We start from the raw sequence: 12,962 nt of genomic DNA on the forward strand, positions 1-12,962 counted from the left end.
AGGGTGTGGGGATGAGGAAAGTTGAGCCTATGGGAGAGAAAGCATGAAAATGCTCAAATCTGGAGCTTCCCTGGAACCCAAAGGAACTCCTGGGTGAAATAAGAAGCAAGTCCTAACTTAACCGAAGAGGAGATAGAAGGAAATAAAAAAAAAAAGTAAGCCCCTTTGCAGTTCCTCCAGGCAATTGCCATGCGGTGAACACCCTCGGTCAGGTTCTTCTGTGATTGACCTGATCAGTTTTTGAGCTGGAGTAGACCAGACCCCGTCCTTTGCCAAATCCTCAGCTCCTCTCCTCCACACCCTCCTTCCCCCTGCCCTAGCCCTGCTCCCTTCTCCTCCCCACCCCGCCCCCCGCCTCTCCTCGAGAAATCAGATAGCCAAACCCATTTGAATGAGGGGAAATGCCTTTTTACCTCTTTCCCCTTAGGCTCACTTTCTCCTCTGCCTTTTTGTCTTGCTCCTCGCTAATGGGAGAAACCGAGATGCAATGCAGACACTTGCTGTTTTGTCCTTTTATAAAACAGCCGAGGAGACAAGTGATGGTTAAACAATTACTGCAAAGGAATTTAAAGGTTAGTGCATTCAGCATCCTTCTCCATTCAGGTGTACCTATAAGCAGCTGTGCTGCAACTGGAACATAAAGAGCTCAATTTAATTAACACTGACACAGACCCAGTAACGTGCACCAAAGACACCGAGCATTAAGAGACTTGTCAAAAAAAATACATTTAAATACATAGCCAGGTTCTCAAAGTCATTTATTACTTCGCACATAATGATTCACCTTATTGTTTGGAAATTCAATTTCTGAGCAATAATCAGCAAAACAATAGGGTTAATAAATAATACAGGCTGATCTTTACGAGGGAAAGACGGTGCCTGTATTCTCATTCGACAAAGCTAATTGTCTGAATACAAAAAGGGAGCCCCAATTCAAACAGCAAGTGCAGATCATCTCGCAAGTCTCAGAATGAATGCATGTGAGGAAGAGGCTCTGCAGAGGCTGAGAACAAGACACCTCTGCTTAATACATGGAAAGACAAGCTCCTTAACTTTAGGTTTCTAAAAAGTCTGAGCAATCTCCCCAGGCACATTCTTCCCCCAGCCCCAGGATCTTCCTACAGCTGAGCAGTTGTGTTCCCCTCACCCTTGCAGTGAGGGCAAGCTGCTGCTACATACCTACCTACCTATCGGACTTGGGAGCAGATAAATTCCTAAAGACCCCAGGTCTGGGGCTGGATTTTCTTTTCTAATCTGTTTACAGAATCAATGGGAAGTTCTAATCATTTTGTTTCCCCATGAAGGGTAAGTTTGGCGATGCCCCGTCCAATTATTCAGCTGAGGCATTCATTGCGCAGCCTTTTCTGTATTGACCAATTATTTAATTAAACTGTACTTCATTAATCCCAAACCAGCACAGGAAACAGAGCTCTTTACAAAATACACATGCGAGTGAAGTTGGAGAGCACTGAGATTTGCTTCCCCCCCGCCCAATTAGAATGCTCTCCTCCCTGTTTAATGATCTCCCTGGCAAGCTCTCGGAAAGAGCTCTCACTTCTAGTCATACATCACCAAGAGGTGGCAAAGCCTTCAATATCTTTATTTCAAGTTGGTCTCCTTTTTATCAGGGAAAGGGTCTTACGAATTTACTTGATGCTGAGGAAATGTCCTAAAAAGAGTCCCCTCCATCATTATCTCCATATAAATAAAATTTTATAGACCTTGCATTTTTCTCCTATAAAAATCGCCACTGGCAGTCACAGGTTTCAAAGGTAAGAGCAATATTAATTTCCATTTCTCCCATCTGAAATGACTTGGAGCTGAAGGAAAGAAAAGTCATGGCCATTTCACTAGTAACAGGATTAAAGCATTTATGAGGCATTGCAGCTGCTCTTTTATGGCACCTGATTGATATTCATGTGTGGTTAGCATTTGTCTACTAACTTGTGTAACGCAGAGAATAGTAAAAGGGAAACAATAATTGCATGGCTGTTACATATTCAGGGGGCTCTGATTCACAGAAGTGTGCATTTCAGTTGGTGTCAAATACAAATCGGACTTACAGGAACATATTTTGACTGATTAACATGCAAGCACAGATGGCATGAAAGACACACTGGGTGTGTAGGTGTATTGAAAGCACACACACACCTTGGTTGGAAATAGCATCATTCATTTTCAGCAAATTAAAGAAACTTTTTTTTCAACCGTTTCGATGAGACACTGCTGGAAAAAAATAAAAACGCTACTTGTATTATCTTAAATTGGATATTGGACTCTAGAAATACTTAGACTTATTTGTTCTATCTAATTGTAAGGAAGGGCTTCAGCAAGACCCTCCAAAGTGCTTCTCAGGAAATCTTTTTTCAAAAAAATTACTACCTGTCACTCCAGTTTCCACATTTCTATTCTGCTGTCCTCTCTCTCGCTCCTCTCTCTCCCCCCTCACCTCTCTCTTCACCCTCCACCTCTCTCTCTCCCTGTCTCTCTCCTCTCTCTCTCTCTCTCTCTCTCACACACACACACACACATACACACACACACACACAGACACATCCTGCATACATTTCAAGGAAAGCTGTAACACAATAGCCCATAGTAACATCCACTGGTAGGGACCAGCTCTTAGTGCCACAGCAGAGTCCCACATTAGAGGAAAGCGCCATCAACTCCAGAAGATTGCAATTTCTAGTGAAACATGTGGATGCAAAAGCCCAGTCCCTCGTTGGGATGTTTGGGCTCTATGCCCAACAACCAGATATTTGAAAACACATAGATGACTGGAAGAACTTCACTTCACATAGCCAGATGTTTGGGGACTGGATATAAAACAAGCCAAGAACACACTAAAAAACACTAATCACCTGCTTCCCCTCACCGCTCCTGTTCTCTCTCCCCCCAACTCTGTTTTCTACCTTAGACTCCCACTCACAGGCTCTCTTCAGAGTTTCTCTCTACACAGGACAGGGTAGCTGTCAGCACTCCCTTTCCTTTCAGTACCTGTCCCCAAAACAGTACAGCCCCCAAATCAAGTTGTAGTACTTCATGGCTCTGCTGAAAATCAATCTTTCTCTCTCTCTCCCTCTCCTCTTTCTCTCTCTCATTTATTTTTTCTGCCGTAACTACCTCATAGAGACAGCTGTGCAAATTTTAAAATGATAATTGCTTTTCTGCTCATCATCATTATGTGACAGGATCCATTCAAACAGTAAATGATTGTCTTCCAGCAAATTGTCAGATCAAAAGAATTGATCAACTTGGGCTGCCACAACCCCCCCCTTCCCGCCTCCAAAAAGAAGCGCTGTAAGTGGGTGCATGCATTGAAGTAGGCAACAAAAGCACTGGGATTTTTCACACAGAGACAGGTACATCTTATTCACCCAAGACAAGGAAAGAAAGAAAAGTTGGCTCTACCTGCAGTTGTAGGTCCGGATCTCTTTGTTGTCTCGCTTGCACTTGATCGCCACGAAGATCATAGTGACAAAGAGGATGCCGGCAATGGAGCCCAGGGCGATAATGAAAATCAGGGACAAGTTCACCGAGCCCATCGACTCTTGGGCGTCGAGAGCAGGGGACAGGTAAATCAGGAGGAGCGCCGAGGCAGAGAGAGACGTCTTGCCGTGGTCGTGAGCCACCACAATAAGCTCGTAGGAAGCCTTGGAACTCTCGCTGAAGGTGCGAGTGGTTCTGACCTCGCCATTGACCTGGTCTATTTCAAAGAAGCCGCGGTCGCCCTCTGTCATGTCATAGGTGACCCGGCCGTTCTCGCCCTCATCGTAGTCGTCTGCTTTGACAACGGTCACCAGGTAGCCTATGCCGGAGTTGCGGGGTATGTAGACCTCCGCAGTGCCATTGATCAGGGGCGGGGCGGTGATGACTGGGGTATTGTCATTGACGTCGAGGATGATGACCCGAACAGTGGCATTGCTCTGCAGCGAGGGCAGGCCGCCGTCCTTAGCCAACACCTTGAATTCAAAAGCCTTGGTCTGCTCGTGGTTGAAGGATCGCAGCGCGTAGATGTCCCCGGAGTTAGGGTTGATGGAGACATAGGTGAAGACAGGCATGTCCCGCACCTGCGACGGCACAATCTGGTAGGAAACACTGCCATTAAGACCCATGTCGGGGTCTCGAGCAGACACAGAGAGCAGATAGGCACCGGGCGTGTTGTTCTCCTGCACAATGACCTGGTAGTAGGGCTTGGAGAAATGTGGGTGGTTGTCGTTCTCGTCGGTGATGCGCACGGTAAAGGACTTGGCACTCTGCAGCATGGGCACGCCACTGTCGCGCGCCTGGATCGTGAGGTTGTACTGGTCGTGCTGCTCGCGGTCCAGCCGGCCGTCCACCAGGATAGTGGAGAAGCTCTCGTACTCCTGCAGCCGAAAGGGCACGTTGCCCAGTAAACGGCACTGCACGCGCCCATTGAGGCCGGAGTCTCGATCAGACACCCGCACCAGTGCAATCACGTAGCCCGGGGGGGCGCTCTCGCTCACTTCCACCAGCTCGCTGTTGACCGACAGCAGGTTGATGACCGGTGGGTTGTCATTGGTGTCCAAAACGCTGACGGTGACCTTGCAGTGTGCCGGGATGGAGTTGGGCCCCAGGTCCTTGGCTTGCACGTCCAGTTCGTACACGTGGCCCTCTTCGTAGTCTAGGGCACCAGTGACCGTGACCAGGCCGCTGTGTGGGTCGATCTGGAAGAGCTCTCGAGTGCGATCATTGACGTAGCCATAGAAGGAATAGACCACCTGGCCATTGGTGCCTTCGTCTGGGTCGCTGGCGTTGAGGCGAATGACGGGCGTGTTGGGAGGTGAGTTCTCTGGCACGCTCACCGAATAGGTGGACTCGCCAAACACCGGGTTGTTGTCATTGGAGTCGGTCACCTTGATGCTGAGGCCAACAGTACCCAGATGCGGCGGGTCGCCACCGTCGAGTGCAGTGATGCGAAAGCTGTAGTGCGACTGCGTCTCCCGGTCCAGACTCTTTTCCACCACGAGTTCGGCAAAGCGTGAGCCATCGCCGCGGGTCTTGATGTCCAGGCCGAATAGCTCATTAGGCGTGAGCTCGTACGTCTGCACGCCGAAGCTGCCCGAGTCCGGGTCATAGGCGCTGTCCAGCGGGATGCGCGTGCCGGGGCTGGCCGCCTCGGAGATCTCCAGCTCAATCTGTGCTGCCGGGAAGCTGGGCGCGTTGTCATTCAGGTCCTTGATCTCCACCTTAATCACGCAGATCTCCATTGAGCTGGACATGACCTCGAGCGAGATGATGCACTTGGGACTCTGGCGGCACAGCAGATCACGGTCGATCTTCTGCTTGGTGACCAACAGGCCCGAGCTGGGGTTGATGTCCACCAGGTGCGGAGCCGAGTTGGACACCACACGGAAGGCAGAGGCCTGCCGTGGGTCCAGTGCGAAGCCCGCGTCGCGCGCGTCCTTGGCCACGTTGGCGATCACCGTCCCGGCGCGCTGCTCCTCTTCTACCGAGTACTTGAGGTTAATGAGGGCGGCCGCCTGCGTCCACAGTACAGCCAACAGCAGCAGCACCGGCAGCAGGAGCGACTCCATGGCTGCGCGGGGCTCTGCCTGGCCTCGCCTCTCCACACCCCTCCGAGGTCGACGCCGCCGGCGCTCCAGCTTCCCGCCGACTCGGGCCGCCTGTTGCGCGCGCCCCGGGGCCCCGGAGGCCGCGGGAGGAGTCCCGCCCAGGGCGGCCCGGCGGCGCGGGGGGGACACCCGCGCCGGCTCCAATGCTGAGGTTGCGGTGGACCCGGCGGGGGCTCGCGGGGGGCCCGGGGGCTCCGGGGGGCCGAGGGAGCGCCGCGCGGCCCCGAGCCCCCTCCCTCCAGCCCGGCTACTCAGTTTTCCCCCTTCAAAGTTAGCCGGGCGCAACTGGCCGCAGCGACGCAGGGCTGCGGGTCGGACGGCGTCCGAACGGCCGGGTCGACGCGCCGCTGAGTCCGGACGGCACTTGGGGCGAAGGCGGGGAGGCCGGTGGGGGCACAGCTTCTCAGGCACTGCCCGGCCGGCCGCGGCGCACCGGCACTGGGGCTGGCGGGCGCGTAGTCTGTGCACCTGGCATGCGCAAGGACCTCCCCCCAGTGCTCCTGGCTCACTGCGGAGAGAGGACCCGCCTGGAACGCGCCCTCCGGGGTCCGGGGGGGCCACGGTGGCCTTTTCGAGGCCTGTTGGGGAAAAGGGGGGATCACAAGAGGGAGTTTGAGTTGCTGTCAAACGCTGCAGCCGCCTGAGTATCCGGCTGAACGGGATGGCGGTCCCCGGGCCAGTAGAGGAAGGGGGAGGGGAGACAGGCTGCCGAGGCGAGAGCGCGCTCCCTTGCACTGTGGTTGGCTTCAGAAGGCTTGAGGGGCGCGTCTGTCCAGGATCAGAGGTGGGCACGGAGTCACCCCCACAGAGCAGTTGGACTGCGGGCGTTTGCGTCTCGGAAATCAAAGTTACCAACGCAGCCCGAGCTTCCACGTCAAGTTTGTGGAAACGGGGCGATGGCAATTTGTCCAAGAAAATAAAAGTCCCGGTCTTTCCAATAGCCCGGGGGCGGGGAATGGAGAGGAGGGAAGGGGAAGCGACAACAGTACCGGCCAGGAGAGGCGGGGCCGCCGCCGCGGGTACCAGGGGCTTCTCCTCCTCCCTCGGTCTGGGCTGGAGTGTCGCTCCGAGGGCCGCTGCTGCCGCCGCCGCGGGGGTAAGCCCTCCTAGTTCAGTCGCATGTCGCTGGGGTCCGCCTCAGCAGCTGCCACTGTCGACGGTTATGTCGCCGCCAAAGTTTACTTGCGGGAGCGTCTTGATTCCATCCTCCCGGAGAGGCGCTGGCCGCGCTGCGTTGGGCTCTCTCCCTCCCGGGCGCTCGCGCACTCGGGAGGTCTGTCTCGCTCTCTCTTTCTGTCTCGGGCTGTATATGAATGTGTGAGAGAAAGGAAGAGTGAGTGTGTGGTGTGGGGAGTGTGAGTGGGGAGTGTGAGCGAGCAGGGGTGGGAGGTTTCGATCTCCGATGAATCTGCTCAGCCGAAGTGCCGCGAAGCGCAACGCGCCAAAGGCCGGCGCCAGGCTAGGGACGCGGGTGCCCGTGCCCCCCGGGCAAGCCGGGCATGGTGCTCGGGAGCTTTGCTGCCGTCTATGCCCGCTCGTCCGTCTCCTTACTGCGCCCGCCGCCGCTACTGCTGCTGCTGCTCCTCCCGATGCCGCAAACTACTGGCCGCGGAGTCTGGAGAGAGCCGGAGAGAGCCTGAGCTGCCGAGCCCGGCTACGCCAGGCACTGGCCAATCAGCGCGCCGCCCAGCGGGCTCCGGGCTTGGGGCGGGGCCAAGGAACGGGAGGGGGCGGGGCGGGGCGGGGCGAGCCAGAAACTTACACACTGGCGGGACCAAGTGGTACCCCGGCCCGCGAAGCCCGGGCAGGAGTCAGGGGAGGCCAGGCGGCAGGCCCAGCAAGGACAAGAGGGCAGGGTGGAGCGGGGAGAGGGGCGTGCTGGCGCTGCAGCTGAGCCTCTCCGGGAACTGCACGCTTCTCGTGTTTGTAGAGATTGCAGGAAAGAAGATTTGATTCTCTCGGGGTGTTTATCTCCCTCACATATCTTCATATCTTGAGTATAATATTCATATTCATATTCTCTCTTCCCCTCCCCCTCCCTCTTTGTCTCTTCGCCCTGAATTTGTCTGTCTGTCTGTTTCTCTGTTTTCCTCTTTTCTTCTCGGGAAGTGCAAGGAAGAAAGGGAAGGAGAAAGCGCCCCAGAGGTAGTCATTCATCCGGCTCTTGGCCGGTGAGTCTTCACTTCAGCTGAGAGCCGCAGCAGCCATCCTCCCTGACCGTCACCCGCAACCCTCCTTCCCCGGCACTACGCTCCCGCCCCCTGCCCCCATAGCCCGAGGAGGGCTCCTGGGCCGGTTCGGTTCGCTCTTGTCTGTTGCTTGTTAATCAAGTGGGATCTGTGGCGCAGGGACTGAGCCGCGGAGACGGCTGGACACATTTCGTTGCCCCTCACCCCACCCTGTTGGAGAATTTAGCTCCCTATAAATAAACTGTACGTTTGAGAAGAGAGGGTGGAGCGGACGCGGCCGCGCCGCGCCAAGCCGGGAGAGCCCCGAGCCCAGCGGGAGCTGTGGGGCTGGCGCGTAGTCCACGTAGGTCGCTGGCAGCTGGAGCCGGCGCCGGTGTGCGGGGCGTCCCAGTCTTCCTGCGGGGCCTCGGTCCCAGGGGGCTGCCAGCTTTGCTCGCGCGGTGGCGGCGGCGGCGGCTGTGGCAGCGTGTGCCAATGCTGAGAAGCTGAAGGCCGGCGTGGCTGGGGCCGATATCAAACTCGGCTTGCCTTCCGGACTGAAGGCGCCCTGGGGACAGAGGGTACTCCACCCCGCCCTGTTCTGAGTCTCTTAATTAAGGTCACCGGCGGGAAGAATCAAAAGCAATTCACTGGACAAGTGGTTTTTGTTTTTTGGGTTTTTTTTTTCATCACGCATTGGGGGTGGAGGGGACTGGCTTCTGAATTCACAATTCTTAGAAGAGTAAACCTTCCTTCTGAGTCGTCTCGGATATTTGGGAGTCTTGGGTGAGCAAACTCATAATTAACTCAGAGACAATGGCCTAAGCCTGTGTGCTTAAAATGAGACTCGCTTTTGCCTTTTAAAAAACATTAAACAAGAAAAGGAAAAGGAGCTTTTGAACACATAATAGATTTTCTCAAAACTGCCATCTTCTTGCAGAGAGCAACCCAGCTGCTTTTTAAAAATATTTCTCCTTCTAAGAGACGCTAGTTTAGTAGTCTTTACTTTGGCAGGGGGAAGAAGACAGCTTCTTCCTACAGAAAGGAATTATTTCAGAAGTGAACGTGCATCTGAGACCAAGGGGAGGGAGCGGGGAGCCTGATCCGCTTTCCGCATGGGGGTCATTTCACTCTTTCACATTAGGAAACCAGTCAGCCCAGAACATCAGGGAGAAAATCGAAGCATGTGCAATGAGTATCATTTAATTTGGTCATTTAGAGGTGCGGGTGGACAGCAGAGTTGTGACTCGAGGAAGCATTGTGGCCCGCCCAGTCTTCTGCAGACCCTGCTGGAGGAGAGTGACAACATGGCAGGCAGCGCGGGCGCTCCTCGCGGGCTCCGCAAAGAGAAGGGCTTCATTTGATTTATCAGTTACTTACCTTTGATGTCAGCGAGTGGGAATGAAGTGCATCTTGGTCTAATTAAAAAGGCCTAAAAAGGCATTTGAAATGGGTTTACTATCTGATCACGGGATGTGAGTTCGGCGTTTGGCAGCCTTCTAAAATATTGCTTGGACTATTTAAACAGAACAATTAGCAGCATGCTAAAATGTTTGCATGCTATGCTTAGAAGCTTTTAGCTGTAAACTTTAAGGCGATCTGTTCCCCTTTAAGTTAAAAAAGGATGATGCTGCTTCCTTGTGGCGAAGGCTGTCAGGAACCCGCTGATCAATAAAAGTAAACTGGCGCCTCCACGGCTTGATTGAGCGGGAGCAAAGAGTCTGAGAAGTAGTCTCGGCCATTAACAATCCCCCAGGTAACGAGAAATGGAAGAATTACTCAGGTAAAATGATTAACATTGCCGTGGCATCTGAAAAGATGCACACAACAAGATATGAGGGCTGAGGACCTCTAACCTTGGGGAGTGCTAATAGAATGTCTATATTCTGCTGTCTTTTAAAGATAAATAGGAGAATTCAATTCATGTACAATGTCATTACCTTTGTAATTGCAATCACATTGTAAAGACATGTTCTGTTTGCAAAGACAAACGCGTTCTTCGCTAAGGAGGTGGCACCAGGTTCCCTGAGTCCTGCTCGCTGTTCACACTCAATGCAACCCCTCCCCTCCTAGTAGAGAACCCCAAGTACTCCAGCAATACCAAACCGCTTTTAGGGGAGCCAGGTGCCGAGGAAGGCAGGGGTGTGTGCCTCGGCTTCCTTTCATCCCGTCAGCCCCAAGCTCAAAGAGATAGTGACAACTCTCCTCCAAAAAATAGTTCTTCCATCCCCCCAGTCTATTTCTACAGATAACCCCAATGCCGCCGTTTGCGCTCCGAATGTATTTTAGTAGACACACTTCACCATTAACCCCCAAGGTTCACAAATAGACACACTTGATCATTATACTTCACCAATGCTATTGACTAAATGAATGACTGAAAACACCTTCATGATCAAGAATTTATACATTAACTGAATAAAGCCGTTCTGGGTGTAAAAAGAAAAACAAAAAGAAAGTTCTCTTAGTCTTAGCTTCCCTTTACTTCAATCCTGAAGGGAGCCCCGCCTCCTCAGCCTCTTTAGAGACACAAGAGGGACATCTAGTGACCGTCTCCAGTATTTTTGATCCAACCTTTGCTAAGAAACACTAGGCCTGGGCACCAACTACAGTGCTGTGTGGTGCTGGCCAATTCTCTGGGCCAAGGCAGCTCTTTGGGTCACTGAGGCCAGAATCAAAATTGGTAAGAAGATTTTTTTTATCTTTAAAATTTCAGCCATGCCACTGAAATAATGCTGGATGGCAATGGAAGAAGACCAAAGTGGGGGAATCCTTACATTTAAATCAAGCCAGTGTATGAGGATAATAACTCTTGGTGCCCCAACATTGATAAGGATAGGGTAAAAGGTTTTGTTCAAAAAGGTTAAAATAGATGATAGAAACTAAGATAGCAGCATATGAGGGCTGTAGCACTGACAAGTTTAAGGGAGATTTATGAGATATGTTTTTTTTTTAATGTTTGCTTCAAGCTCTGAAGAGGTTAGCCAATCAAATAACTTCATTCTCACTCTCTCCTCCATCCCCCAACTCCATCCCTCTGCCTTTGTTCCTGAAAAGTGGATCATCATCTAGCTTGACTTCTGTTGCATTTCGTGAGCATCCCGTTCTACTCAACCAATCAGCTGCCTAATGAAGTTCTCTTAGAAAGAAAAGCTTGATTTACAAAATAGCCAAAGTCAAACTTCTCCAGTCTGCGTATCTGATCTTTTTACCTAGGTTACAGTGCCTAGGGTAAAGAGAATAAAACAATGAAAATGGAAGGAACAGCACAAAACTGCAAAGTGTCATTATTAAAGTCATCACCTTTTTTAATTTTTACAGTATCCCTGGGATATAAAAGGACTTTGCAGATGTTGAAGCAGAGTTCCAGAGCAGTTTGATGACTTGCCAAGATGACCTCATGACACAATCATTTCCTTTGTAAAATCAACAAATGTGTGCCCAGCATTGTGTTAGGGACTGAGAATTTTTTTTTTTTGAGAATTTTTTTAAAAGATGGTCCTTGCCCTTGTGAAGTTTTAAATTCAGCTGATTAACTTAATAGCAGCATGTAATTCCATGTACTATAGATTTTTCTAGAGGGGGAATGACAGTGAGGTATATCATGTTGACAGCTTCCTGAAATTCTGTCCCTTCTGCCCAAAGTGATTGCCCAATTTCTAGTTAGCCACCCCCAACACAGACACACACACACACACACACACTCACAGTCCCAGACATCACAAGGAAAGGCATTAAGAATAGCAGCCAAGGATGTAGGCCTGCTGGGCAGGGGTGGAGTACAGTTTCCACCATCCTGGATGCTGTTTCTGGCCCTTCTGAAATACCAGGAAGACAAAGGAAGGGGGCCAAAAAAAGTCTTTGAGGTCCCTTGCATTTTTTCCTCTCTCTTCCTCCCAAGCCCCACCCCAATTCCCACCCTGTGACAAAGGGTAACAGTGACAGCCAGGGAGCTGTAGCAGGAAAAACAAAGAGTAGAGAAAGTGTTCCTTAAGTGCTAAAATTGTTCATCATGGCCCTGACGTCTGCCTTTTCCAAGAAACACAAGAGAGGTAGGGGACAGTGGCAAAAAAGAGACAGAAAGCTATTAATCACTCCAAGTCTTCCCGTTCTGACAAGGCCAGCATCCCTGAACAGATTATGCCCAAGTCCCTTCCATGTTTCTCCCCTCTCATTAGGAGTGGCACTTCCCACAGGGCCAAACCCCTGCTGCTACAAAACTCATAACTGTCCCTAAATAAACACACATCAGGGGGACCATTTAATTAGCAAAGGCTAAATCAGCAGATACATTTCAATAAATGACACTGCTCTCTAACACCTTCTGTCCTACCCTGCAGTGACTACCTGTGATGTTTTGACAGCACCATTTGGGCTCGCGGCATTATTGCCTGAATCTTTTCATGTGAATTCTCTCCAAGTGGATCCCAAACGCTATTTTCCTAGGTGCAAACTCGTGCCAACTGTTATTGTTCCACCACCACCACTTTTGAAAACAGAAAGCTCTCCCTTCAAAGGCACTCTGATCAGATCATGCCCAGCCTTCCCACTGCTGCATCTCTCATCCCAAAGAGAAGGGTAAAGAGTGGCATTCCACACACACTTCCACCACCAGAAGAAATGCCTTCTTGACAACTTGGAAATAAAAGCCATTACCAAGTAAGAGACTTCAATAACCAACTGAAATGCCAAACTGAATGCTAAAAAGAGGAGGTAATTGAAAATGTACAGACTAGAGATGCCCTGTTTTAGGCCAAGCCATTTTTTTGCTGTTACCCCGAAATTTTTGTTCTGCAACCTAGTAGGTAGATCCCAAGGACCCCTATACCATGTGTAACTCCCTTGGATTAGAGCTCCACAAACAGGTCTGGCTCTTGACTTCCAGCCTAGATTTCTCACATAGCCTCTTCTGCTATTTCTAGAGTGTTTCAAGTGGAGCAGGAAAAATGGTGGAAATATCACTGAAAGGAGTGGTTGATAGTGCTGAAAGACCCTTGATTAAAATATCAGCCCTACAATGGGCCTTGAAGATCAGCTTTCTAAATTAAAAAAAAAAAACTATCCAATGGCCTGGTTTTATCAGAGGTTGAGTTCTTTTTAGAGATGCCCACAGGACTGGAGAAAACAAACCTGATATTTTGAGACTTGGAGATATATGGTGATGGAGCTGGGGTAAGTGTGTGAATGCCATACT

The 12,962-nt window shown here is 51.1% G+C and overlaps 1 protein-coding gene across 6 annotated transcripts in view; it reads right to left on the minus strand.

Moving 5' to 3' along the window:
- The window catches only part of PCDH19 (protocadherin 19), a 95,850-nt gene extending 90,289 nt beyond the window's left edge, over positions 1 to 5,561 (minus strand). For 4 of the 6 annotated variants that reach the window (XM_072956192.1, XM_015244423.3, XM_006210249.4 and 1 more), the window contains exon 1: positions 3,415 to 5,561. In XM_072956192.1, the coding sequence (XP_072812293.1) occupies positions 3,415 to 5,561 (2,147 nt within the window). Of the gene's footprint in view, positions 1 to 413; positions 555 to 3,414 lie in introns of all 6 variants that reach the window. The other 2 variants (XM_031671470.2, XM_006210247.4) reach the window with 1 other exon arrangement.
- Between the last annotated feature and the right edge of the window lie 7,401 nt (positions 5,562 to 12,962).

This window comes from Vicugna pacos, chromosome X, assembly GCF_048564905.1.
Source record: "Vicugna pacos chromosome X, VicPac4, whole genome shotgun sequence".
Classification (NCBI taxonomy): domain Eukaryota; kingdom Metazoa; phylum Chordata; class Mammalia; order Artiodactyla; family Camelidae; genus Vicugna; species Vicugna pacos.